The 27845-nt window shown below is 44.6% G+C and overlaps 2 protein-coding genes across 2 annotated transcripts in view; one reads left to right on the top strand and one right to left on the bottom strand.

The window, feature by feature from the left end:
* The window catches only part of tusc3 (tumor suppressor candidate 3), a 44666-nt gene extending 36277 nt beyond the window's left edge, over window positions 1–8389 (bottom strand). The window contains exon 1 of the mRNA XM_037472698.2: window positions 8243–8389. Within this exon, the coding sequence (XP_037328595.1) occupies window positions 8243–8347 (105 nt within the window). The 5' untranslated portion in view covers window positions 8348–8389. The remainder of the gene's footprint in view (window positions 1–8242) is intronic.
* Window positions 8390–11785: 3396 nt separating this feature from the next.
* Window positions 11786–27845, top strand: part of LOC119218307 (zeta-sarcoglycan) — a 217066-nt gene continuing 201006 nt past the window's right edge. Inside the window, exon 1 of the mRNA XM_037472630.2 lies at window positions 11786–12440. Within this exon, the coding sequence (XP_037328527.2) occupies window positions 12402–12440 (39 nt within the window). The 5' untranslated portion in view covers window positions 11786–12401. The remainder of the gene's footprint in view (window positions 12441–27845) is intronic.

Raw genomic sequence — 27845 nt, 5'->3', positions numbered from 1 at the left:
CATTGGAGATGAGAAAAGACGGCCAGACCAAAGGATGGCGACTCCTGCGTGACGCGTAGAGCAAAACATGAAAACACTCTGGGTTCACAGAAGGTCACGGCGCTGTGGGCCGGTCTGAGAACCGGATCCGTTTCCCTTACAGTCTGCTCCGCTTCCCAGGTGTAAAGCGTGACCCTGACGTGCACCGCTAACTCTCCACGTGTGCTCCGGCTTCATGCACCTGCAGACTGTGCCGATCCGCCTGCCCTACAGTTCATTGTTAATGGTCAAAGTCAGGGTCAGGTGAACAATGCCCATACAAGCATGTTAGAAATACAAGTCTAATTGGCCTACTATGCAACCCCATTAGGCTCTGGAAGTAGCATTAGTGGTATAGTGCCTAATAACTGAGCTTAATGTGTTCCTAATTAGTCTTATATACCGGACTTTATTGTGCAGTGGAAACACTATAATACACTACACAAAGGATACACCAGTACCATTCTTCTCACAGTCCAACCACAATTGGTTATATTTAGATACTTGCCAAAATCAGCACTTCACAGTGCCAGATCAGTGCCAACATGGATGTCAAGTATCCGTCAACCGACAGAATTTTGAATGAATAATGTATTATTTGATATAATAAAGGGGAAATATAGAGAACAGCTCGTGAAATCGGGTTATGAAGTGCAAATGGAGGAGCAGTATAACTCATTGGGGAGAAGCTGTTCCTGTGTCTGGTGGTTTTGGGGTCCAGTGCTCTGTAGCGCCTCCCACAGGGGAGCAGAGGGAATAGTTTCTTCTTCCTGATGGTGTCGACGGAGGCCCACTTCAGGTCCAAGGAGATTGTGGATCACGGCAAACCCGAAGGTCTCTAAAGCAGACCCAGTGCTGATTTGTATGGTGATGGGAGGGCAGTGATCTGCAGGTTGTTCTGACCCCCCCCCCAGAGGAACAGCTGGTCAGCATCCCATCTGTACGGTGTTGAGCGCAGAGCACATGTCCCTGGGGAGGTGATGCAGCATGTGGTGCACTCCCATGTTGACTATTAATCAAGCATCTTTCCCAAAGAGTAAAAACCACCTCGACAAAGAGAGAAAAAGACTGGGAGAGAAGTTGAGAAATTGAGAAGGAAAGAGAAAGAGACAAGGTGAAATGGAATTTAGCATTCATCCTGACGACAGCTTTATGCTAAACCGCTTCAGTTCATCACGTTGTATTACCTTTTCCCTGCCTGTGTGTGTGTGTGTGTTTTTAATAACTTATTTTTGGGGCGCATAAATAACCAGTCAGTTGGACAGACAAGCTCAGGCAGAGTTGCAACTCGTAATAAATCTCAATGCAATCCAGCAGAGGAGAGAAGGGAGCACTTCTCTATCTTTTTTCAAGGTTTTCGACCTTGGTACTCGAAGGAGCCTCGTGGTTAAAGATGCCAGCTGTTCACCACCGTAGTCTTCAGTGGGACTGTGGTGACAGTGACTCTACCATACAGAGAACGCACACACACACACACACACACACACCAGCGTGTTAACAGGCTTTCTGCCAGTGAAGCAGAAAGACTAAGAGTTTAATAAAGACGCAATCATCAGATATCCGTGACAGGGAACATGTACACACGGATCCACTGTGTGCCTTTCAATCCAACCACATGGCGCACAGTGAAGACGGCGTGCAAGTGTACGTGCTCATGTATTGACGTGTGCACTCGTGTGTCTGCGAGCGGGCCTTTGTGCAGCCGTGAGTGCGTCCCGCGGACCGTCACAGCGACACAGGTCTGTCTGGGAGGATAAGAGTTAGGTGTCTTATCAGCCATAAGCCACACACACACACACACACACACACACGCATAGCGGTATTATATACCACCTCATACCAGCTATACAACAGGGTCTCTCAGTGTGTGGGGAAGGGGAGAAAGGAGTGGAGGTGAACAAAGATGGAGGGTAAGGGATAAATAAAGAAAATGGAAAATGAAATGGGATTAGAAGTGAAATGACAAAAAAGAAAAAATATGGGGGAAGGATGGAGTGGGGGGGAGGGCAAATGAGAGATTACAGCATTTCCCAATGGAGATCAGGAGGGATGGACAAGAAGACAGGGATGGATATGATCAGACAAGAGGCATATTAGTAATTTACTGTTTGACAGGAGGTCCAGGAGCCAAGAGGTCTGACTACCTCACTACTAGACCTCCATATGCGGAGACAACACATGTCTCAGTGGAAGTCAACGGCGAAAGTTCAAGACGCCGGCGTGCACCTGCAAGGGGTCACGCTGACCGACGACCCGGTTGCGATGCATTCAAATGCAGTTGGTGGAGAATTGTTGAGTATTTCAAATCGTTTACAGGTGACTCATCCGCAAATTGAGTCGTGAGGCCGGTGAAGATTCCCGCCTCCATTGTGGACGGTGACTAGCATATGCGTGAATGTGGAACCAAGAGTACACGACTGACTGCATGCAAAGTTGAAGGGCTTATTGAGTAGGTTAATTGACTACCTGATTGAGAAAATGGTCTCAATGGCTCACCAAGCAAAAGACATAAAGACATTTGAGAAAGAGCAAGTGCCCATACCTCTGATGAATGGCTCGGAGAACTTAATGTTCACGACAACAAGGAAAGGCGCCACTTTTGGCTGGTATTTAAATGGGGCCAGGCCAGCAAATTAGCCTCAGAAATGTCAGGAAAATGGCAAAGAGTTAGCGGGTAGGGCGCAACGCGAAGGAGGGACAAAAAACGAGAGCCAGGGACGCACCTAATGGAGGAGAGAAATTAGAGAAGAAGGTAAAAGAGAGAAATCATTTTGTGGAAGTCCGTGATTGTGGAAATGTCAAATGGGAGAGAAAAGAAAGATATTAGAAAGAAGAAAAAATTAAAAAATAAAGAATTCGGGGAAGAGACGCGGGAGAGGAAAGGGCTGGACATGGGGATCGAGAGCGGGGGATGGAAAACCTTTCGGCACTCATATAAATGTGTTATTAAAGTGCTGGAAAAGAGAGGAGAAAGAGGGAGGGAAGAATAACAGCGGAGGAAACAGGACTTGGGAAGGCAGGCCATCATTCACGGGGGAAAGCAGACCCGACAGCCTCGCATCAATAATTCAGACGACTACGGCTAATGAGCGAGATCCAAACAAATCGCCCCGCCCCGAAATACCGCGCGACAACATTTGTGGTGTGGATCAAACGCAGCACGGTGTCTGCCGTTGGACGAAGGGCAAGGACTGCGTGAGCTCGATGTTTTATACTCTCCGATGAACGGGTCGCGCAGAAAAAAAAACAACAAAAAAAACAAGAGTCAATAATGCTTACACAGTTTTTAGCTTAATAAGCCCCAGTCTCACCTCAGAAGAGACTCGGGTCATGCCCTGAAGGGCCTAGCCGGTAGTTTTATTGCGCCGCGGTGTGCAGAGGTAGGCTCTTATTATTCCGATCCACTTATTAGACTGCTCCCTGGGTGCTGTAGCAAGCCCACCACTTTCAAATCTCTATCTCTCTGCAGACAAATAACTCTCCAGATATATAGTTCTCTTTGCCTCAGACCTGCTGCCCTGGACTTTTTTTTTTTTTTTCTATCTTTACCTCCCCTGACTCCATGGGTCTGGGTACAGGAAGTGCTTACATTGGTTCTTTCTTTGTGCTGTAGTCAGCCTTAAGACAGAAACACAACACAAGCTAGATATAATATCTAGCAGGGTCGGGGTGATGAACGAGGGAGTATTGAAGGGATATAAATATCTTTTCTCTCTACACTTCTTAAAGGGGCGGATAGCAGGATTCTAAAGGGGCAGAGTTAAAACACTGTATTCTTTTAATTTTCCCTTTTTTATTTTCTTTAAATAAATGTATTGCTTCAAGTTATTTCACAATATGGCTCAATTAAACTATCTTATTACCTTCTCAATTCCATTTTTTTTTAAACTCTCTTCAACAATTAACCTGTGCAACTAACGTCACTTGGGAAAAAAATGAAAATGTACCTCTTAAACATGTGTTGTCCATGACCCCCCCCCTCCCCACCCCCCCATTGTGACCCAAGGTGATCCTGTTTGACAGACAGCTAGAAGATGGACAAATGGATCGATCAGGAACACAGTTGTGGAAACAGTGTCATTGTGACGCAGTTTCAGTCCCGAATAGAGGTCACAGAGTTCATGGGAGAGGTCACAGAGCCTATGTGAGATTTGACTTCTTACCTATTTTTTTCCCCTGTGCTTTGCGGTGACAGCAAAATGAAAAACCGCAGGGCTTTCACTTTGAAACGGAAACAAGAAGCTAAAAATAAAAATAAAAATGCAGATAATTCAGACTGTATATTTTGACTGAGAACCCTGCATGTCATCTGGAGGCCACACTTCTAATGTAAGATGTGCCCCTGTGTAATTTGGTTAGCAACAAAGAAGTAGTGAACCTGCATTGTGTAATTACTCCTTTTCAGCCATACTGTGAAAGAACTGTAACCCCTCAATAACCGGAGGGCTTTTCCCGTGAAACTCATGAAGGCATTGATAAATTAGCCACCAAGGGCCGGCTCCCTATTTCACTGGATGTTTCATCTCGTTTAAGCCACAACAACTAACAAGAAAACCAAATGAGAGGAAATCACTTCAGGACAAACCAAAAAACAAACTTTTAACCTTCAGCCTACAGTCTCACATCGTGGAGGTAAAGTTTGAGGTGGGCAGGGCGAGACGAAGGGCGGCGAGGGAGTGCAGAAGTTGGTGAGACGAATACAAAAATGCTGCTTCACAGTTTGGGCCGTTTACAGCTAAATAAGATCACCCTCCGCCTCCTCATCTGCCATGGCCCCAGGCAGGCAACCGGGAAAGAACATTTGTCACATTATAACCCCTCAATATTTCTCCTGTTGCTCGTCAAAACTAAAGGACGGTGTGTGTGTGTGCATCAGAACGTGTGGCTGGCTCCTGTCTGCTACTCGGTAAGGAGTCACACAGGACGGACCAAAGTTAAAGGTCGGTGGGAAAAGCATGCAAAGATGGTGGCAATGTCGACAGTCGGCAGAGGAGCGACCTACCAACAGCTGGATATGTTTCAGCGAGGGGAGTGATTAGGAAAAGCTCTCTGTCACTAATTAGAAAATACAGAGGTGTCCTTGAGCCGGTCCGTGCGGAAGAGCAGACTGCGGCTATAGAGAGAAGCGCCCGGGTGGCATTTTGTGAATGTGAAGCAAGGCATTGCTGGAAAGAAGAACCGGCCTCCGCAGACTGTCAGCTCAGTAAAAATATTTTAAAAACAAGGAATTTATTTAAAGTTATTCAAGTTTTAAACAAAACCGCAATTGCTGAAAATTGTAGAATTTGGTTTCGTTCATCCACAGAACACTGGAGAATATTTACATGTGTATCTTTTTTTTTTCCTCTCCCTCAAAGCTGTGATGGATTTCTTTCGACAATAACACAATGGCGGTTGAACTATAAACAGATATTCCAATACATAACCTTCTTTAAGTACTTTCTACGGCTTGTAAAGTAATTCAATTTGTTCCAAGTTTATATCTTTGCGTTCAACCAATGGGATGATTGTGCATCAACGTAGTTTTCAGCCTCTGAAGCTCTCGTACACAGAGGGAAGAAAATCACCATGGCTGAGAATATCCCGATATTTTGACTGAAAGTTAGCTGAAAGCAAAAAGTCAACACTACGAGTTCTTTAGATGGGAGAGACACGCACTTATTTTTGCATAGCTACATTGGTTGTGACACATCCATTACACATTTATAGATTACGAAAGCCATCAAGATTAGTGACAGAAAAAAATGAGGTGTTTACATCATCTGGAGGGCAAATGTGTCGGCCTCAATTATTTATTCAATCCCTCTCTTATTCACAATGCTTTTCCCGTGGTTAGTCTGTTTCATTCATCGTTTTTTTTTCTTCCACTCAGCCCTTTCTTCATCCCTTTGTGGACATGTACAATTATTTGTACATTAATTCAAATATTTGTTTACTTGTCATGTATTTATAGGAGCATCCCATAGTTCCCGCTCCATCAATGCCCTTTTCTTATGCAAAGTCAGCAGCAAAAAGGTGCAGCTGAGATGGTGCAAAAGTAAATATACCACAGCATTGCGACACTGTTATCAGAAGAAAATAAGACTTACTAAAGGACGTGCCTATTGTAATGATTTGGGCCCCAAATTAAAACGGTTGAAGCAGAATAAATCTACCACCAAGGTGACTATTTGTCTCCGGCTCACAAAACAAAAGAGACAACAATGAAAAAAAGCAGAACCAACATACACAGTATAACAGCATGGCGGGGTACAATGATGAACAAATATATACAGCTTTATGTCCAGATGATCGCACTATCCTGGCCAACAAAAATAGCGACTGTGGATATTTTCCAAATGGTTATGACTATACGCTAAAACCTTTAAAATGGCACTAAAACATCCTTGAATGAAGGATATAGTTTGACAAAAAAAACTAACCCTAACCCGGTTGAAAACTTGCTTGACTGTTTACTATTAATGTTAAAGTCGATAACAAAAATTTATGTTTATGGTATTTTGGCATCATTCAGTATTAGGTAGGTATAAAAACTGCATCAATAACAATATGCAGTATTTTTTAATAGGAAAAAATATCTCTAGCTAACAAAAAGCAGGAAAAAGCAGCAGATAGCTAATTAAATGTGATCCTACATTATAAACTATACTTTGCCACTGGGAATGCCAGTTTCCTGTTGGGTGGCCAGAGTGTTGCTGGACCCACAGCAGTGTGGGGAAATCCCCATTTCTTTGATCGGGTAAATATGTTTCTATGTTGATGTTTCATATATACTGGTTGCATATTTTAAACGTACTTTGCATTTTTTGTTTGTCATCTGGTCACTTCGCCTGCATTCTCTGTACTTTCTGCAGTGCTCTGGGAAGACAACAGGATCTTGGGTGAACTAAAGAGTGGGTTGGTTTTGCCATGATTTGCCGTGTACACAGGTGTTCAGTGCTGTGCGAGTTAAGCTTGTTTGGCCGCAGTGTGGTGTATGGATCGTTCAGGTGTCACTCAGAGCTTGCAAGGGTTTATGTGGATTTGTATTTAATAAATATTGTTAAACTTTATTTAAGCTAACACAATGACACCTGATGTGGAATCTTTTATCATTAACCATAAACCCTTTTACTCCCCCGTGAGTTGGCTTCATTCTTCCTGGTCGGTGCTCACATGCCGCCGGCAGGGACCAACCCGGACTCTTTGGTTATTGTCCTTCGGGACTTTAACAAAGGAAACTCGGCCATGAACTTCTTAAGTACAGACAATTTATTAAATGTCCAACTAGAGAGGAGAACACGCTGGATCACCGTTACACCATACCTGCCCACACCAGCCCAATGCCCGCTATAAAAAAACAATTATGGGGAAGGATATTCATTTGGACCCCCCCCCCCCCCCCCCATGTCTAAAACCATGGTTACGCCCTTGCCGTCATAGTACAAATATGTGTGCGATAACTGGAGGGCTTATGGTGGATTAATGTAAATCTATTCGACAGCAGGTAAACAGAGACAGATCGAGCGAACAAGCGACGACAGCTTCCGTTTCGCTTGTAATTAAGTAATTAAACATTAAACTAAACCAGAACGGGCTACAGACGTGGCCTCAACTAGCGTGCAGCCATCCTCGAGGCTGATAAGGGATCCTCGCCAGCATCATCTTAAATCTCCATATTAACCTCCCGTGAAGGCAAACACAGCACTTCCTGCAGATACACATTTCAGAATAAAACCCCCGTTGGCGACAATCATCAGTGCTTTGTGATCACGTCCGTGAAGCTAAGACATTATAAACGTGTCGATGTAAACACGCAGCGTGTTACTGTAACGTAACGTAGCGTGTAACGTTACTGCACTCCGACGGCATATTGTTTTTTTAAAGAATAACGTTGATGCACTAAACATTAGCTAGAAACGTTAGCATGCTAACGTGATGACAAGCCATTAATATGAGCGTTATGTTACGCGCAAAGCTAGCAAGGCCAACTACACAGGAAGATATCCTTCACATAACGTTAACAGATCATATTGCATGTAGTGCTACGTCACTGGCGAGGCGTTTAATTTGACCTAAAGATAATTCATAATTATTAAAACGTCTGCCCGTCAAAAACGTTCTGTCTATCGGGACTAAAGGTCGCTAGGTTAACACGCAGCAGCACATTCCACCTGCACAACCAGTACATTGAACACCAGCACAATGGTCTCTGAAATGCTCGTTTAAGTGGTCGGGGCATTACCTCCTTCTTCTTTTGTCCTCCCCCGGGTGGCAGACATATCAGCAAGAGGACGAAAACAGACAGGGCCGGCAGGTTATAGAGGGATTTAGCCCAAACAGACGCCATAGCGGAAGGATGCTCTGACTGAAAGACACGTCTCTGCCAAGTCATTGGACACCGCGTCCACCAATCAACGGGCAGAGAAGAGCAGGCTCCTCTGGGTTTTGTAGTTTTCATGCACACAGCCATTAAATGGCACAGTATGCTTTGTGTTCTCATTTAGAGGTCATTCTTTTTTGTTTAAACTTTGGAGGTAGTATCTATTATGAATTATTGAAACTATTACATTTTTTCCAGACTCTTAACAATAAGTTATTGCATTTCAATAGAGTGCACAGATTAATACTGATCTTAGAAAACACTTAACATGGCATCCTGACCTCAACAGTGCAGCCTACCGAGGAAGTCGTGCTGGCTTTAAATTGGATTTCTACAGCAAAGAAAAATGACAAACAAACCAAAAAGAAAAGGCTTTGGACAGTTATGGAGGAGCCCGTATTATTAGTTTTTCTATTCTGAGATAGTGGGGAAATTGTAGCAGACACTCAATGGAGTTAATTGAGTGGGAAAGATGATTTATGTGAAATCATCCTGGGATGACATGTCTCTCTGTCTCACCATGAAATTACAGCTCAGCACTTTGTGAGTTCATTAGCCCTCCAATAAACATTACTATTACCTTTGTAAAACTGTCGTTGCATTGATGACTTTTTGGTTTGCATGTTGCATGTTGGAATATAAAAGCCAATGCACCGTGAAACAAAAAGTACGTGTTGCAGTCTTGCTCCGCCACAATTCATTTGGTCTGTAGTCAGTCCTTCATAGAAACATTTACACTTTGGTCAAAGATTCCCTCGGAATTGTCATGCACAGTGAATATGTTACTGATGTTGCTCATTTATTTAATGCAAAGATCACATAAGTTAATAAGCTGTATTAAGGGAACATTTTGTTTTCGGGGCGGCTGTTTAGACAGTGTCTTCTGAATGAACTGTTTCAATATTTGAGCAAACACTAGTTATCACTGAAAATGATTGTTCTGTCCAAAAACCGATGACATATCTTTTCAAAATGATAACTGCTGTGGGAATTCTGCCGACTCGCAGAGATACCACAGACGTCTGCATTGATGTAGACTAAAACAAAGGCTTTGTATTGTGCCCTTCATCAGACCACAACTCAATCAAACACATGTGGCGCATGAAATAGCAAGCAAAGACATCACTTCCGTCCCCTCCATTTTCACATGCATCCCTATACGTTACCTCTCTTTTGCCAGCCAACTAACTAATTTGCAAAGCAAGCTGTCAAACTTTGTGCCACATGGCAACAAAATGTGACCATCCCAGAGGCTTTTTTCTCTCTGTGCAGCCAGCAAAGCAAAAAGCTGCCCTTTGCATTTAAGCAGAAGAATAATGCTCACAGCCTAGAAGAGTGTCAAATGAGAGACAGAGAAGTCTGTGAAAGTCAGTCGCTGTCTCTGCATTGCTGCATGATGGGTTCTGAGTGGTTGGGCGGGTAAAATGAAACTTCAGGAAAGCATCATTGAGAAATAAGGAGAGATGCAAAACTAACGTAGAGCCATTATATTAAAAAAAACACACATTATTATATATTCTTGTAAGAGGAAAGGACTGTTTACACTGTATTACATGTAACACACAGGTTAAAGGCAGGGGGAGAGGGTGATGGGGGATGTCATATCCACCTGGCACAAGACTGGGTGCCCGTATCTGATGTCAGCCCCTACCTTATATAAAATAACGAGTCCTCGGGAAAATGATTAATTGCCCGACAGCGCAAAGTTTATAGAAAAGAAAGAAAGGGGGTGTTGGGGAGGCGGAGGTGGTGCGTGTCCCTGAGTTACGTATAGGAGCAGAAAATAGCAAAAGAGCACAAGGGAAAGAGAGAGAGAGACAGGGGGGGAGAGGCTGGGAGGGTGTCACGTTCAAGGAGAAAGCCAAGAGAGCGAGGCCGGAGATGTTTGAGGAGAGAAGGATCGGATTGGAGGGGAAGTGAGCCAGCAAAGAGGAGAAAACGAGTGAGGCATTCATTAACATGATGTGCGTTATCTCTGACCGACTCCCTTAACAAATGTCCCTCTGTGTTCATGAGCCATTCAATGGACCCATCTATTTGTGTGTGTGTGTGACCTCTCTCATACAGACAAGTCACACTGAACCCAAGCCTGAACGTGATGTTAAGTGAGTACAAAAGTAAGTAAGTACAAAAACACCAAATAAATACTTAAAATGTGACTCGAAAACTGTAAAGTGTGTAAATCAGACACACGTCCATTCCCTTCTCCATTAGCCGACACATGATTTTCCTTTCAGTTCAAGCACTATTTGAAAATAAACGATATGTATTGGTGCTGCAGCTGTTTGCAGATGCACAGTTTATTGATAAATTATCAAAGGGATGCTAATCCTTACGGTTTTAATCCTTAGCAGAATGGAAAAGGTTGGGTTATTAGTCAGCTAAATGCATTCGATTGAATGGCAACTCTTGGGCAGACGTCTGCATATTTTTCCCCAGCAGCTGCACATCATGTTCTTTCTTCAAATGTTTTCTTGTGTTCGCGGGATATTTGGGGGATAAATTTAGGCATCTTGAAGAGAACAATCTGCCACAAACTAAGGCGATAATAAATTCTAGATCAATTGTGCCTCTCTCTCCTCCTCTCCCGGGACCTCCTCTTTTCCTTCGCTCTCCTTTCCTCCTTTGGTATCGTTGCACCTCATCTGCCCCCCTCCTCTCCACTGCTCTCCTTTCCTCTGCTCCTCTCCTCCCTCCGAGGGTGTGTTACAAAAGCCCTTGTGGTCGGCAGGCGGCGACACCTTGTAATGTACAGGAGAGTGAAGGCAATTTGAATGCAATTTGCACCATATCAAAGAGAGAAAGGGTGGAAATGTGTGCAGTGGGCTGAACCAGGGGAAGTTCTGGTCTGCTTCATCTTTTTATCTATTTTTGCAAGTCTAATTTCAGTCACAATATGATTATTTTTCATATTCATTTGGAGTCATACTGTATCAGTTCAGTACACACACACACACACACACACACACACACACACACACACACACACACACACACACACACACACGCACACACACACGCACACACAGAGGCAGTAGCAGACTCTGCAACAACCTGCACATTTAAATCTCTTTCTTGTCTTCAGCAGCCTTTTCGATTCATCTACTTCATTAGAACGAGCCTTTAGTCTCCCTCTCACTCTCTCTTTCACTGTCACGGGCGTGCACGTGCACGTGCACACACACACGCACATACACACATACACGCACATAAAACCAATGCGTTAGTTATTGGAATAATGTACAGCATAAACCTCCCTTCCTTCTCTGCTCTCGTCTCAACTCTCACAGCTTTCCTCATCGGCTCTTCGGTTTTTCTCCCACCAGCCCCCCCCCGCCCCCCACCCCCCTCTCTCTCTCTCTCTCTCTCTCTCTCTCCCCCCCTCTCTCTTTCCTTTTTCTTTCTGTGAGAGCTGATATCTCTGGCGGGTTGCCGCATGGAAGTCGCCCAGGCAAGACAGAATATCAGCTGTCAGATCCGGACTCCTTCTCTCCGGTTTCCGAGCCCTGCACGAGCAGACACACCACCGTCCTCCTCCCACTTACCGGGATCCAACGGGCTATAACGGCATTCATCCGTCTACACCCCGGCTTCATTCCGGCACTGGGGGGGAAGGTTTCTTACACAGATGTAACAACAACAACAACAACACCAAAAGACACATCGGATCGTCTTCATTACGCACAGCTATTTCTATTCTATTTCTATTTTTCTTCTTCTTCTATTCTCTCCATCCCCTGCACGGACAAACCGGGGACCGGAGGAGGGGGGGGGGTGATATCCACGGTATGGAGTCCTGGTTTTACCAATCGACCCACCGGGAGGAATGAAACTGAGGCGGAATATTAATAACCTAATCCTAACAGCAACCCAGGGGATGTTGCGGCAGAGTTTGGGACTCTAGAGAGCATAACAACTTTTTTTTTTCTTCTCGTGGTGTGTCTTCTCCGCTGTCATCGTCCTTGCCAGTGGGACTTGGATTTCTCGTGACTGATTGGCAGCGCTACTTCACTTCACTAACATGGACCGGTCGACGTCTTTGGATATAGAGGCGCTCAAGGTAAGGCGCGCACTTGTTCCGCGGGAGGGGGGGGGGGGTTGCGATCCTGCGCCGGGTGGGTGGATTTAGCGGGGTGGCCCGTCGGGTGTGATGGGTTCAAAGTGTTATCACTGGGAGGGAGGCTGGATTGATCCGCAGCAGAGTATAGCTGATGGTGACGGGTAAATGCGGCGGCTGGACGTGGCCTGACGGGTGACCGGGTAGCTGAATCGGGCTGGCAGGGTGACCCAATGGAGATGCTAGGGGGGCAGCTGGGTGGTGAACTTCTCGGGGTGCGGTGAATGGACGCGGGTTGTCTCAGTCAGAGACACGCTGTGTGTCTCTACTCCTCCACCGCACACATGCACAAACCCACACTCTTTCTATGTTGGTTTGGGAATACAGAGAGAGCGGGATAGAGGGAAAAGGGGGGGGGGGGGGCAGAGAGAGGGAGAGAGACTTTGCATATCTCTGTAGCGTGGGATGAATTTCAATGCGCCTCTCCTTGCGCACAGAGTGGCTGCAGAGGGCGGTTGTGTGCGTCGTTGGGACGCTCGACGGACGGGACGGATTTTCCAGACGGGGAGGCATCCTTGTGGTCATGGCTAATCAAACTAATGAGGGGCGGGGAGCATGAAGGCAATAGCGCAGGGTGAAGGAAGAAATGTCGAAAAGCCTTCTTAAAAGTCTGTTTCTAGCTGACATGAATCATAACTCGACCTGGCTGCGCGTGTGCCCGTCGTCCATTGCCCGTGTGCGTTTTCCGGATCTCTCCCTCTCCCTCTCTCTCTCTCCCTCTCTCTCTCTCTCTCTCTCTCTCTCTCTCTCTCTCTATGTGTGATAGAGTTTTGCCCCCACGGCTTAACCCCCCCTCCATCACATGGATGTAATGTCGATGGAGAGAGGAGTAGGCAGGTTGAGCGCACAGGTTTCTGCTGGTCACTTCACTTCGATTCCACCTTAATGGGGGGACAAATGACGGCCAGGTAGAGCTACGCAGTGTGTGAAATACATGGGTTATATTGCACAAGCACTCTAAAAATCCTTGGGTTGTCTTCTGTAGGGAACATTCAACACCTGCTGCAATTGTCCCAAGAGTTTGGAAACATATGTGAATAATTATTTCCCCTTCATCGCTCCACTCAAACTGTATTTGCAGATTGAATCTGCATAAAAGTGGCCAGGACATTCTTGTGTTCAACTGCGGTGATATTTAAGTGCACATTTATATTTACACAAATTAAAAAAATATATATATATATATAATATATATGGGTGGAAATGGCCATTTTCTAAAATACTGCTACTATTGTCACTGATAAGCAGCGATTGACTAAATCAGCAAATCAATGCCATTCCCCAGAGGTTTGACATTTCAAATAGCATGGGATCATATTTATGAGAAGGATACGGGCACAATGTGCTCCAAATTGATTTAGACTCTGCTGCCTGGTTGCAGTTTCCATAAATGGAAAAGGACATTCTGCTTAAAACAAGGGGCCCTTAACTGTTGGCTAACAAGCTTGACCTGCAGAACTGTGGGAGTATTGAGGTTATTGTGAGCTGTTTGGTCCATTTGGATGTCATGCTTTAGGTGATTGAAATTATAACTGTAGCATATTGTATGTTAGAGAGTAACACATCCAGATATAAGAGCATGCAGAAGGTAAATATCTTGTATTTCAACATAAGTTATCTTCTGATATCTGATATCATGAGCTTCGAGTTGCAATCTCAAAGATCTGTATTCCGTTCTACAAAGTGTGATTTCCTCTGTTACTTGTCAGAGATCCGAACAATGTGCTGATTCACAGGAATGCCGCCTCAGACAAGACACACAGTTGATGAAACTACAAACGCGAGGGCTCTCGGTGGGCCATTGGCTCAATAACCACTGTGCTACCTGAATTGGCAAAGGAAAGTGACTTAACAGAAATGTGTTAAAATCAATGTTTTGGGGATTTTTACTTCTACTTGAGGCATTGTCTGACTTTCTTTTATTTCAAAGCTGTGTTACTTACACTTGTGTCCTTTTGGGAAGGGATTCGTGCTTGTGTAGTGTAATTCAAAAGAACCTTGGCAGGTTGAATATTTGAAAAATAATTGTAGTTAAAACGAAAATGACTGTCGTTGGAAATCTCAGAACTAAAAGAACACGTTCAAGGTGCCAAAGTCCACATTTAGAGCCTCAACGTAGGAGCACGCAACTATTTTCATTGTCAACACAATGTAGTAGAGATAATGCCTCCTCGAGCAGAATGTGTAATGTGCAATCACAGCTTGTTCCCTGAGTTCTGTCTATCCGGTTGGGCCACACGTGCGCGGCTGACCTGCCGTGCGTGCACCCCACTGGCCACCTAATACCTAATTGCTGCTACGCTGCACCGCGCTTATGCAGCTGTTACTGCTGATAACGGGCGAAGCAGAGAATTGGGCTAAAGTTTTGGATGTAGGCCTTGAGAGCTGCTTGTTACCCGGCAGGTGACAGGATTGGCTGCTCAGCAATCAAACTTCATCCCCATAACACTGTTATTCCAATCAGTTTGAGGGAAATGGTCCTGGTGGATTTTTGCAGAGCTAGTGTCATATTTTTGGCAGTGCTAGGGTGGTGGTGTTTGGCAATCGAACATACATTCCCACACACACACACACACACACAGAGATATGACAAGAATGCCTACAATACCCTGCAGGCTTCTCAATTGGTTGTGTAAGTAGCAAATGTGCGTTTGTTCATATAGGTTTAGCCATGTTCATCCATACTCGGGAGGATACATCCTTTCACAACCGTAATCACACCACCTTAGTGGGGGATTTATTTGGGAGTAAATTAAATCAATGCAGTTGCTCGGGGGCACGTATAGCGACAGTGTGCGACTGAGCGCCCACGGGGGTTGCAGGCCAGCTGGCCTTTCAAACATTCAAAGTAAACGGAAGACCAAAAAAACACAGCAATCCAATCTGATGAAAAGCCAGATTTTTTTGTTGCAGTCAGTTAAGTGTTGGCGTGCGCCTTCAAAGATGCAATCGCAGGAAGTGAACAGCAAACAGGACAGCAGTAGTAATCACTACATTGTATCAAATAGGGGTACGTGTGTGTTTGTTTCTCTGGACCTATGTGCTTTTAAATCAGCTCAGGTTTCAATATCAATGGAGTGCTTTAAGTGCTATTGATCTTTAGTAATAGCTGCACCATGAATTATATGCAGTATAATGAAGGCAGTCAGATTGAATTTGAACCTCCAGACCAAGGGCTCTCAACTTGTCACTGGATCAGCTATTCGAGCCCAGAAGCAGTTCAATTTTCATAGTGCTGGATCAAAGGTGTAATTTAACCCTGATGTACCAGTCATGGACAAACAAGAGAAGTCCATGTGGAACGGCATCACTGTGTCATAGCGGGACACCATGTTGTTAACACCAACGGGTCATTGTGACAGTTTCTCACAACCTATTAAAGCCGATTCATTTATTTTTTCTTCACCAAGCTAGACTTAAAGTCATAGAATAAGAGTGTGACATCTAAATCATAGTAGGCGTGCTGATACTGGGTACCAGTCCAGACATATTTATCACTTCTACTTCTACTTGATCAATAGCCAACTACATCGCTACAACTACAGTAGTGCAGAACCTCCAATTGCTGGTTAGTTACCTTCCCGAAGTGACTGGCAGTAGTAAACCAACTCATGGTACAAGCGTCAGCCAGAATGAACCAACATTTGCATGGTGGCCACTTCCTCTGCCGTTTTTTACTCTTTCACTTCTTCCACCCAGTGCAGCCACAGTTTTGCATTTCTGGCCACCGAGCAGCTCAATTGGAGCAATTGTGGGGTTCAGTGCCCGTACCAAGGGCACTTCAATAGTAGCTGCTGAGGGATGGGAGAACATTACTCATTCATTTACGCCAGCCAGCCATCTCTAACCTTCAGGCAAGCCAATTCCTCATCCGCGTATTAGCAAGTACCAGTTAAACTAAACCATCTAACAAGCACAAACATAAACCACGCATGAGCTCATGACTTAACGTGCTGCTGTAGTGTGAAATTCATTATATTTTTGGTGACAGTTATGTTTGTAGAAGCTTCCAGCATGGCAGCTGCACTAATTGAAAAGTGCGCCGGCCAAACAGACTATTTAGTCATTACTGGAGCCTTCACAATCATCTGCATCTGGGAATCCATAGCAGATAGGGCATGAGGTATTTAAGTTCGTTCGCATCAATAATAAAGCCTGCAGGGTGCCAAATGATTAAATAGCACGGTATTGATAGGTAGATCTTTGTAAATTATTGTTCAGCAAAGGAATACATTGAACAGGTCATAGACTAGCAATATATTTATGAATCATATGCAGGTCCCAAAGAATGCATGCCATGTGCAGACTAATGCCAACTTCAGAACTAAATATGCAGTATTTGGACTTAGTAAGTCAACCAGATCCTTATGTCATCCATTGACTTGTGCTGACATGACATCTTTCCAGATCAATCTGAGGATCAGTGCTCAGTGCAATGTCAGCATCCGATAATTAAGTTCCTGCAAGGTTTTTGTTACAGATAACAACATTATTGCAGCTAAGGTGCAATTATGGTGGAGGAGCTGCAGTTAGTAGCCAGCGAGAGTTTGGAGCTAATGGCTAATAGCATTTCAAGTGTATTACAACTGTAACAGGTATCCTCAATGATGTAAACATGCTTCACTTAACTTTCAGCTGATACCGTCTTTGTTAAAAGAATAAAGTCATTCAAATCTTTGGGTTGCTATTTTTTCTGAATTAAAGCTTAATAAACTAAACATATTCCCAAGTGTGCGGATGCAATAGTTGTTACCGCCACAGGTGGCTTTCTTATGGGGACTAGTGGCCGGCATGTGAGAGCTAATCCGTGGATAGTTGTCATGCAGAAGTGCATCTTTGTCCAGATCCCTAGACAGAACAAATGTAAATCAATCATTCCAGGGGTTTACCAGGATTAAGGAGCAGTGCGAGGAAAAACGGAGAGCTTTTGATCTTGTTAATCACACCCCCTTGACAGCTGCAGAACAGCCTGAACTTGCGTCTGGAGTAAAAGGACAGTCTCTACAGTAGCGACACTTTCAGTTGAAGTGGACAAAGCAAACGTCTTGAACTTGCGAGCTCTTCCTTTCATCTCGGCTTTCTTTCTTCTGCTTCATTCCATTCCCTCTATTTTCACACATCCATCCATTCGACCCGTTTCTCGCACACGCATATTCATGTCCGATAACAGTTTTGTAGTGTTTGCTGATCAACGGAGTGAAGTAATTGACACTGTTGATCCTCTCCACTGCATTGCTTACAGGTGTGTCTTAATGTGTGTGTGTGTGTGTGTGTGTGTGTGTGTGAGTGTGTGTTCATTGCAGTCTGAGAGAGAGCATGACACTACTCCACATAATGAAGCAGCTGAAGATAAACTCAACCAGCTCCGCTGCACTATATCTAAAGAATAAATAGCTACATTCTGAAAAGTATTCACGGGAAATAGATGGGAAGTTTGAGCTCAGCATTTCTTCTCAGCAGTAACACATTTAGTTCTTTCCAAAGAACCCTGTGGTAATAAGTCAACGTGCCTCAATGGGCATTATTGTTGTGAGTGCATTAGATGTTTCTAATGACGAACAGCAGAGAGTCCTCGTGACGTTATGGAGCATCTCAGAAGTCTCGTCTTGTGATGTCTCCAGATTTGCTTTGTAATAAAACCGGCGTGAATCTTTGAGATGTATTTCTTTTTTTTTTTGGTGAGCTAACCAGATGCATCATGTAACAACGACCTGTGGCTTTCCTCTTTGGTTGGAAGCGATTTTTTACCCCATTTCGAACTCCGCTTAAGAAACATTGGCTGGACCACATGCACATGTGCACACATCTGTTCTCCCGACTCTTGATGAAGCAGAACGCTGCCCTGTGACAGACACAAATGAACGAAAAGACACGAACTTCACACAAAAGCCACAAGTCTTTCTTCACTTTTTAAAGCACCGTATATGTAAATCAATTATTTTAATTATTGCAATTATTGACAGACTGATGCTATTCTTTTTCCATATTTCTGTCAACACATTGCAAACTAGTGCAAGCTCTTTCAATAACTTCTTTTTCCATTTACAACCACTGCATTCATCTCCATGGTTACCCCCCAGCTAACAAAATGTTTTTAATGTGCGCCCGAGAGAGTGCATGTTTGATCTGAACCGAATGTTATATTTATGGTATCCATATTGTATTGTGTTTCCACCGCAACTCACTTTGTTTAGCGTTTCATTAGTTTAGCTACTATTTGCTCCAGAACACAATGTTGATGTTGGGAGACTGACATCCAGCTGTTATCTGCAAAGGGTAAATTGAACTCTGAATTATGTTCTCATCCAGATTTTGATTAACATCACTGGCTTTGTAAAGGGTAGGGGCGGCGGCGGTGGTGGTGGTTGGCTGGCATTTTGTAACTGATTACACGAACCAGGTGCCCGAAGAACGAGATGGGAAATCATGTTGTTGTCGGGGGTTGGAGAGGCAACGGCTTGCTTGACTCAACCCACCACACAGAACAGATGCTCAATGTTGCATCAGCGCGTTAAGACATTAAAACACCAGCAACAGCATGTGTCCTCTCATCAAACGGCACGGAGAGGTCTGAATACGTTTGGTGAAATTTGACAGGCAGGGTCACGCCATGCATTCCCAGCTGACTTAGTCAAACGGATCGGGGACCAGGTGGGTGTGGTGAGGGCCGAGGAAGGTGGAAAGTGCAGAGGGATACAAGTGCAGACCACTAACCTACACGCCATCTATTAACATCCAAAAGACCGTGGGCTGTCAAGGCGAAGGTTAATGAGCAGAATTTTATTTTTAGTATAAGCTGGCACTACCGGGCCGATGTTTCACAGAGACCACAGAGTGCTGCCATTTGAGCCGTGTGATCTGCCAGTAAATGGTCTTGTAAGCTAAACAGACTTTGCATGGAATTACACGTAAAGCACCGACTGCATTCAAGTGGAGTTCACTCCAGCAACCGGGATGTTTTTAGGGACACGGGCAGCCTCCTCTGAGACACAATTACTGCTATAGAGGCATTTACCATTGAATTATAGATCGGGAAGGTGTCTGTGTGTGTGTGTGTGGCGTTAGGATGCACTGGCATTAGCACTTGTGGACCAGGGGAATTAGAGGAAGAGTGGACTGCAGAGGTGTTCTGTAAGCGGAGGGAAAACATCAGGGTGGTGAACTTGGCCCTCGGGAAGCTCCGGGGTCCACATCACTACACAGTGGTTACACACACACACACACATAGCCCCGTACTTAATGCTGATAATGCCTTCTTGGGAGAAGTGGGTGTGGAAGCATCAAAATAAATCCCACTGCATTCACATACAGTTGCAGAAACCAACACACACTTGCCCGAGGCGTCCTACTCTGCACCTTGGCCCCGTGACCACCACTCATGGCGGTAATCACACATACGCACACTTATACACACACACACGCGCGCGCCCACATTAACAGTGACAAATGCTTCACCTCACCAGCTGCCACTCAGCTTTTCCGCTGTAAGCCTCTGGGTGTGTGAGTGTTTCCATGCATGTGCTCCTTTCATTTCCCTCGTTAGCCAACCTTGACTTGAGGAAGTGCTTTGTCCGCTCTGTACGTACTGTCGCGGCTACATAGTCCCGCTTGCACTGCAGTCACTTTTGACGCTCTGACATGCGTGCCTATTTGTGCGGCAAATGTGTGCGTTCCCACCCCGAACGCAGGATTGCGTCTCTGCGTATGTACAGTCATTCAACTGCAAACCACAGAGCGCTGCATCTTGTCTGCAGCACATCCGTGCTTATGTAATGTATGCAGTCTAACAGTGCGTTCCTGTCATATTTCTACGTGATGATTGTTCTGCTTGTTATCTGCACAATCCTTGTTTTGGCTTCCACTGATGTCAATCGCTCTGCGTTTTTTTGTCAGCTCAGACAGTGTGTGTGGTGTGTGTTTATGTGGGCGGGCTCAGCATCATCCCTTTAAGTGGCATCTCTTTACGCCCAGTCCAGGCAAAAGCAATATTTCTACAAATGCACTAATGATAAACTGGTTTGCACACTGGTTACATCAGCATGCAGTATTTTGATATACCATTACAGCATCCTTGCTCGCCTTAATCCCTCCATCGTGCTGCAGCAGAGAATGGCTGTATGCATAAAACGTTTAGAATAGGCATACAAGCACTCCAAAAGGAGAAAGCTCTTACCGTGTTTCATCCAATAGTTGGTGGATTCAAATATTGTGCTGGAGCCAAACTCAAGGGATCACCAAAATCACCAAATTCCATTTATTAGATGTTAGAAATAATAACATTGAGAAAAAGAAAAGGTCAGGTGATCGTCCCCAAGTCATTTAGATTTGTCCCACTGGGACCCTGAACCCTCTACTAACTTCCATGTCAATCTTTCCAGTTGTTGGTATTTCCGTCAGGCCCAAAGCTGCCCCACTAAAAGTGAACCTTCACTTCCTCACAATGAGTGTAGCTGTGTGTGGAGATTTCTACGACGCGGTGATATTGAAGAGATGCTAAAGGTGTTGTTTACAAGATTGGGAGCTGCTTTTGTCTCCTCTCTCCGGCTCTCCACGTGGAACCGGAGGAGAGGTGCTGTGCTTTGGTGATGACTCGCAGTGTGAGCGCAGTGCACCGCGGCGGCTGTGAGCGAGCTAGAGGGAAAAATGTCCCATGCGGGAACTTACACTACAACACACACACACACACAGAGGGAGGGACTTTATTCTCCACTCATGGAGACCTTACTCCATCTTGACACAGCAGAGTTGTTTCGTGCTATAACAATGCTCTAAATACCGTGTATTTCACCTTGAAGTAATATATAGTAATATACTGTATTATGATCAAGGCCGATGGCAACAGTCACCCTTGGTACGTCAAGTTGATTGAGTAACAATCAGCTGATGTAACACCAGTACGATCTGAAGCTCTGGTACTGGTTTTCACGGTGATTATATACAGGTGGCCTGCCAGTGACGGGCTGCCAACTCATAATTCTCATAATTCAAGCTACAGAATATATATAATATTATAATATTTTCATTACAAGTCAATAGCTTCTATGTGAAACATCAACTTTCTGACAGTTTCCACTTTGTGCTTTCCTCCTCCCCTTAAAGGTAATGATTGTGTCCATGTCTGTACGATGGAAGTAATTCTCTCTTCAATTTGCAGCCAGATTACCTGCCTCTGCCACAAACCTGTTCACTACATATGGAATATTAGATTTCAATACGAGGTGTATCTCACCATGGAGGGACATTGCAGCGTCCCCCTGTCCAGCAATAACAAGTTAATAGGCTGCTTTGCCCCGGGGCTAAACACGGACTTACATCCATTATTAATCTCTGTCATTTTCTCCGCGATCGTTTGGAGATTAATGCAACGCGACTCAATTTGTCAACAACATTATAAATTGTATTATGCTACAATTACAAGGTAATCAAGATCTGGTGATTATTACTTGCAATGACAGGCTAATGATCACCTGTGATGTGTCACTAACACAAATCAATGCCTCTTTATGATTGCTCCATTGCAAACACAGGCTGATTTTTACGGAGATTTTGAATAAAAGTGAATGTTTTTAGCTGCGTGGGCAAATGTTCCTTCCTGGTCTTTATTGTGTATTGACCTTAAAATAATCTTTTAGTATTAAATTGGATGAACTGTTATTTCAAGGAAATTATGGTGGTTTTCTTTTATATACAAAATGCATTTCTATACAAATAGCTTGAAGAACATTGCCAAATGGATTTTTGTTTTTGTAATATGAAAGTGGAGAAGGTTCTTGTCGCACCATTATTACGCCCCGTCTCCTCAACGTCTAAAACACACATGTGGCATGTTATTTCCCGATACACTTACTTTGCCATATCCCTGCAACAAAGCCTGCTGTCATGTGCCCCGGACTGGCTATCATTTACAGAGACTGTGGAAGCGACACTGGACTGACAGGTTAGTATTTGTCTTTTCAGCGGCCATCTTGTCCTGTCTGTCACCTTCACACCACAGCCTCTCTGAACTCAGCTCAAGATCACAGTCAACGGAAACATCGGGGCTTTTCTTTTTCTTTTTCTTTTTTGCCTCCATGATGATGAACCACATTCACTGACAAAGACAAAGACAAAGACAAGCCGGTCCGGGCCAGTTTGGCTTAGTTGCATCATGGTTTTGGAACAGAACCTCCCTGCAGCCGGAATACAGATGGATTCACTCCAGACATGTTCGAGTCGAGCCTCACCCATGTTTAATGTTACTAACTTCGATCTCTGTTTGTAGGTCGACGTAATAAACTAGACCGGTTTAGTTTTATTTGACATTGAGCAATGAGTACTTTAACCCAAGCCCCGTACAACGTGATCTCTTAGGAGTGTGTACCTCTCCAGTGAAATACAGAGTGGTTTCAATCAACCACGTGCCCCACAGTTCAATCTGCATCCCTGGTCCTTGTACTGTATGTGCACCCAGGCGTCGCTACATTATCCAAGCAGCAGCCTGCCCCGTCCCTCAGATCCCTGACAAGTCAATCATCTCTTCTCCTGCTGTGACAGCACATTCCTGATTTCCGTCTCTTCCACAGGCCAGAGTGGGCCACACACACACACACAGCTGAACGTACCCTACAGGAACACACACACACACACACAGCAGGACCAGGCAATGACATTACACCCACGCCGGCGTCCGCACACTCCAACACTTTTTTTTGTCAGAGGGGATTCTCTCCCACTCAAGGGCAGAGCAGTGACACCTCATCATGAGCCAAATGAAGCCAGAGTGGCGAGGAGTGGATGAAGAGCAGGGGAGAGACGGAGGGACGGATGGAGCGGAACGGCGGAGCGATATGGAGGTGGACGAGTGGAGGTTTGTGCCAAGGAGGCGAAGGGGCGCCAGATTTCAGGGGCACGAAAAGGGCTCCGGGACACACCAAGAACGAGAGCTTTACACTGACAAAAAGTATGTTCATTGGGATAATCTAGGCAGTGAACAAAACCTTTTACTATTTCAAAAGTGTTGCATCAAGACCAAATCTATTGTTAGGCTGGGAAAACGGAGTGCGATGCGATGCGTGTGCTTCAGCAAACAGTAACTGATCAAATGAGCTGCTTGTGTGACATTTCGTGAAACGTTTGGTTTTGTAAGCGATACCGCCAAGGCTGCTGTGTGTCTGCGTCAATCCGCTGTTATCTGTTTCTATCCTTGCTTTTGTAGTAATGTCAGTGGATTCCATGCAGAGCAACTGTAATTGACTTTAATCAAGAGAGAGGAAGGGTGAAAAAAAAGCAGAAAAGGGGGGGGGGGGGGGGGAGGGGGTTACAATCATTTCATAAGAGCAGCGGCTCCGACAGCCGCACTCTGAGGAAGCGAGAAGCCAGAACCAGAGAGATTAATCTCTCTTTCCATCTCACATTAACATGTTTTCCACACCCTGCTTCATCTGTAATTCACTTGGATTGCTTTCACACATGACATTAAAATATGCACATGTCACTTATTTCAAAATGTTGCCATCCTGCAACATAACTGTCAACACTTCTCATTCTGCTCGTGCATGTGCAGATATCCTGACATTCCGTTTTGACATCTGCAGCCTGATGCCTCTCGGAGTTGTGATCTACACATTTTGCCCACAGTCCGTGCTCAAGCTTGTTTTTGCAATGTGGGCAAATGCACCTGGGACTGCTCCCTGGTGTCGATTGATGCATATTTACACGCCTCTGTGGTGATTACACTCATGTTTGGGTGGACTCCATCTCCAAGGGAAACAAAGCGGCGGAAGAACGAAAAATATAAGAAAATGTCTCAAAAAGAACACAAACTAATTCCCTGAAAAGGTGCAAAGTGGAGAACGAAAGCGCAAAGCGACAAGGTGCTTGTGAACGCTTGTCCCCGTCATTCAGAAGTGGAGAGAGTGAAGGATGGACAGAGACGGAGTGATGGAGCTGTGTCGCGCCTCAGAGAGCCCCAGATGGAGAGTGATGATAGTGCAGCAATAGGCGGTGGACAGAGGAGGAGAAGGAGATGAGAAGGAGGAGAGAAAGAAAGGTGAGCGCGGACGATGCAAAGTCTCGACGATGACATTGGCGATAAGAGGACAAAATGGGAGATGAGGAAAGACACTACAAAGCGTACAATAAAACCTTGTAAAATGTGCCTCCAAAAATGACAGCTGTCAGAATCCCCTGGAGATTTGTCCCCCCCCCAAAAAAATGAAGGCCTGCTTTTACCAGGAAAAGTGACAGCTGGTTGTAAACTGTCTCTTAACAGTTTGGTGGCCTATTTACTCCTGTCGTGAAAATAAAGTCTGTTTCCACTCATGCTTTTTTTTGGTAGTGATCAGTCTGCTCTTGGCCTTCGCAACAGAAGCTGATATTTATTAGCATGTATTTTTATTCTTGGGATGGGAAAGTGAAGCCAATCTGCATCTGAAATGGAAACTGGTGTCGAAGCAGAAACAACGAACCCACGTGTGAGGATCAGGCAAAGGAGCAAAGACCGATGGGAGTAGATGAGCAGGAGCTTTTGTAAGTGTGTGGCTGGCAAAACTTCAGAGTGAGGTCTCTACCTGGGAGGCAGGACTCTCTGGTAAATGGGAACACCGAGTACCGAGTGCACACACGCCCTGGCTGAGACCTGACCGGCCACGCAGGTGATCTGCCATTACACTCCTTCCCATTTCTAACCGGGAGCTGTGTGTGTTCACACCTTGTACCGCTCATGTTCTCCCTTTTTCTGTGTTCCACATACTGTGCATTTCAATAGCAAGGACTGTGTGCATATCCAAAGAATGAACTCAAAGAGTATGCACGTGCTGTATGCATTAATTAGAAAATGCTACATGCTGGTCACATGACCCATACTACGCAGGAGAACACGAGGATCTAACCTGTGGCGCGTTCACGCGGCGACTGGAAGTAGCTCAGCGTCCTGCCATGAAGAGCCGTGAACGTGAGGCGGGGAGGATCTTCCACTCAGTGAAAGTTAGTGAGATTTGATTTGGATGATGGGGTGTTGAGTCGTCGTGTTTCTTTCGATCTGCACTTGTTTGCCTCCGAAATAAATCTACATCTCATGAGCATTCTTCCAATTGAAAAGTGCTGCCGTAACCATGAAAGACACTTATTTTATGCTGAATTAGTGATGTTATTTCTTTGTTGGTGGGGATCCTCTTGATCTTCCGTTGTCTGGTTTTCTGATATCCTCATACCTTCTTTTGATGCTTCTGCTGCGTCTGTGCAGTGTGGGTGTGTGTGTGTGTGTGTGTGTGTGTGTGTGACTTTGCGTGCATATGCCTGTATTTGAATGGTTTGAAGTCATATTGTTTGTTCTTTATGTACGAGTTGAGGTTTTTCCATCCCTTCTACCCTTTCCCGTTACTTCCCAGCATGCCGCAAACAAATGTACAGATCTCGAGTTATCTTTAAATATGCGGAACTGAGGTTTACCTTTCCATTTCAAAGTCACCATTACAAACAAAGGCTCTTAATGTTTCATGAATGTTTTCATTTAATCAAAAAGGGATCGTCATTACAAACAGCTCACCTGCAGAAAAACTTCAATTCATAAAACTAGAACACTAGAAGAATGCACATGATGTTAGGCCTTCTCGACATAGTGACTCAATCGCAGACCCAGGTTGCAACAAACAAACTCATTTATTCTTCCTTTTCAAAAAAATCTGAAAATCTTTAAGTTGTCAGGAATTCAAAAAAACAGGTTCAGGGATCGAAAATGAACGGAAGAAAAGACATGGAACTTGTAACTATGTAAACCCTCATTCAGAGTCTGTAATGCAAGCAAGTTTCACAAGTTGTTCCTCGATGGAGGTTGTTCTGTCTGTCACCCTCCGCCACATATTCTCACCCCTTTTATTCCTTTTCGTTGCGAGTTTATTATTTTAAACCTATTCTCCTTATCGGAGGCAAACAGGGCAAAGATAGAGAGAAGAAAGTGAAATGCCTTTGATGTGTAATAGATGCTTTGCTATTCCTTTTGAGGAGCAGCTCCTAAGAAATGATGTTTTTTTTTTTTGTTCCTTCTTTCTTCCTTCCCTTCTCTTCCCTCCTCTCCTCTTGCATACTTTTTGTCCGCATTGATTTTTCCTCAGACATGAAAGCGAGTGCGGATAACGTCGGTATCGGATGGGTGTTTGACTTTCAGTTTGCATTTGCCAGTGAGTCTTGCACACTTGTGGCGGATTCCTTTCAAGGACATCATGCATAGTGCAACCTTTGTAATTGTACCAAGAAGAGGCAGTCTTTACCTCCTTCCTTTCATTTCAAAGTGATGTCACAAGAAAGGAAGTAGTGTCTTTGAAAAATTCTAAAGAGGAATCTCTTTTTTTTCACCCTTGCAGTCACGAAGGGGCATTTCATTCAGCCGCCTCTCATTGGTCGGGTTCTGGGAAAGAAATAGACCTCCGTTTTGAGGCCTCAAGTTTGGCATTTTCACCTTTGCCATTTTGGTATTTGTGCTTGCCATTTGGGCTTTTGGTAACTAAAAGTGACCTAAAGAGTGTGGAGTAAAGTACACTCCAATGCTGAGGCAAAGGTTGCTCCTTTAGGCAACCAAAAAGGAGACTAAACTTGAACTGAAAGACATGGTGAAAAGGAGAATACCGTGGTTGCAACCTGTCAATCACAATATACCCACACCGAAAGTATACCCTTCTTTATATGCATCAAAATTAAACATTATTCTCTGGTGAGGAAGACTTGAAATCAACAATTGAAACCATTAACTTCAAGGTTTTGTAGTTAATGACTTGACAGCAAACTTGTCAAAGGCAACCAAGATCTTAATTAGTCCTTCCATTCATAACTTTTACAATATAACGCGTTTGAATGCCAAGTATTTCGTTGTTTTTGTATTAATAGTCTTCGCAGTCCCCTTTTTGTGAAGGCCTTGAGCTTGAAATGCGTTACATCAAGAGATCACTGCACTCAAGTGAACAAACACAGAAGCAAAGCTTCCAACAATGCCAGGCTTTCTCATCGTGATAACGAAATGAGAGAGAGGGCGAGAGGTGACTAAAGCAACACGGAGGAGGCTTAGATGAAGAGATGGAGGAAGGTGATGGAGAGAGAGAGAGAGAGAGAAAGCGCTGCATGCACCACGAGAGCGCTGTATGCAAACCACGAAACAGTAAGAAAAAAAAGTGTGTGTGTGTGTGTGCGTGGGTGGGTGTGTGTGTGTGTGGAGGTGGTCAGGCAGTCAGGAACAGTGTCATCCTGTTGCTATGAGACAGCTGGTCTCACCAGAGGGGGCGAGAGCGAGCGAGCGAGAGAAGCAAAGGCGGGAGGAGAGAGAGAGAGAGAGAGAGAGAGGGAGGTTTTGCAGGATCTGCTGCACGATTTTCCATGCGG

This window comes from Pungitius pungitius, chromosome 9 (assembly GCF_949316345.1).
Source record: "Pungitius pungitius chromosome 9, fPunPun2.1, whole genome shotgun sequence".
Classification (NCBI taxonomy): Eukaryota; Metazoa; Chordata; class Actinopteri; order Perciformes; family Gasterosteidae; genus Pungitius; species Pungitius pungitius.
The sequence above is the reverse complement of the archived record's forward strand: the minus strand, read 5'-3'. Positions and strand labels throughout refer to the sequence as shown.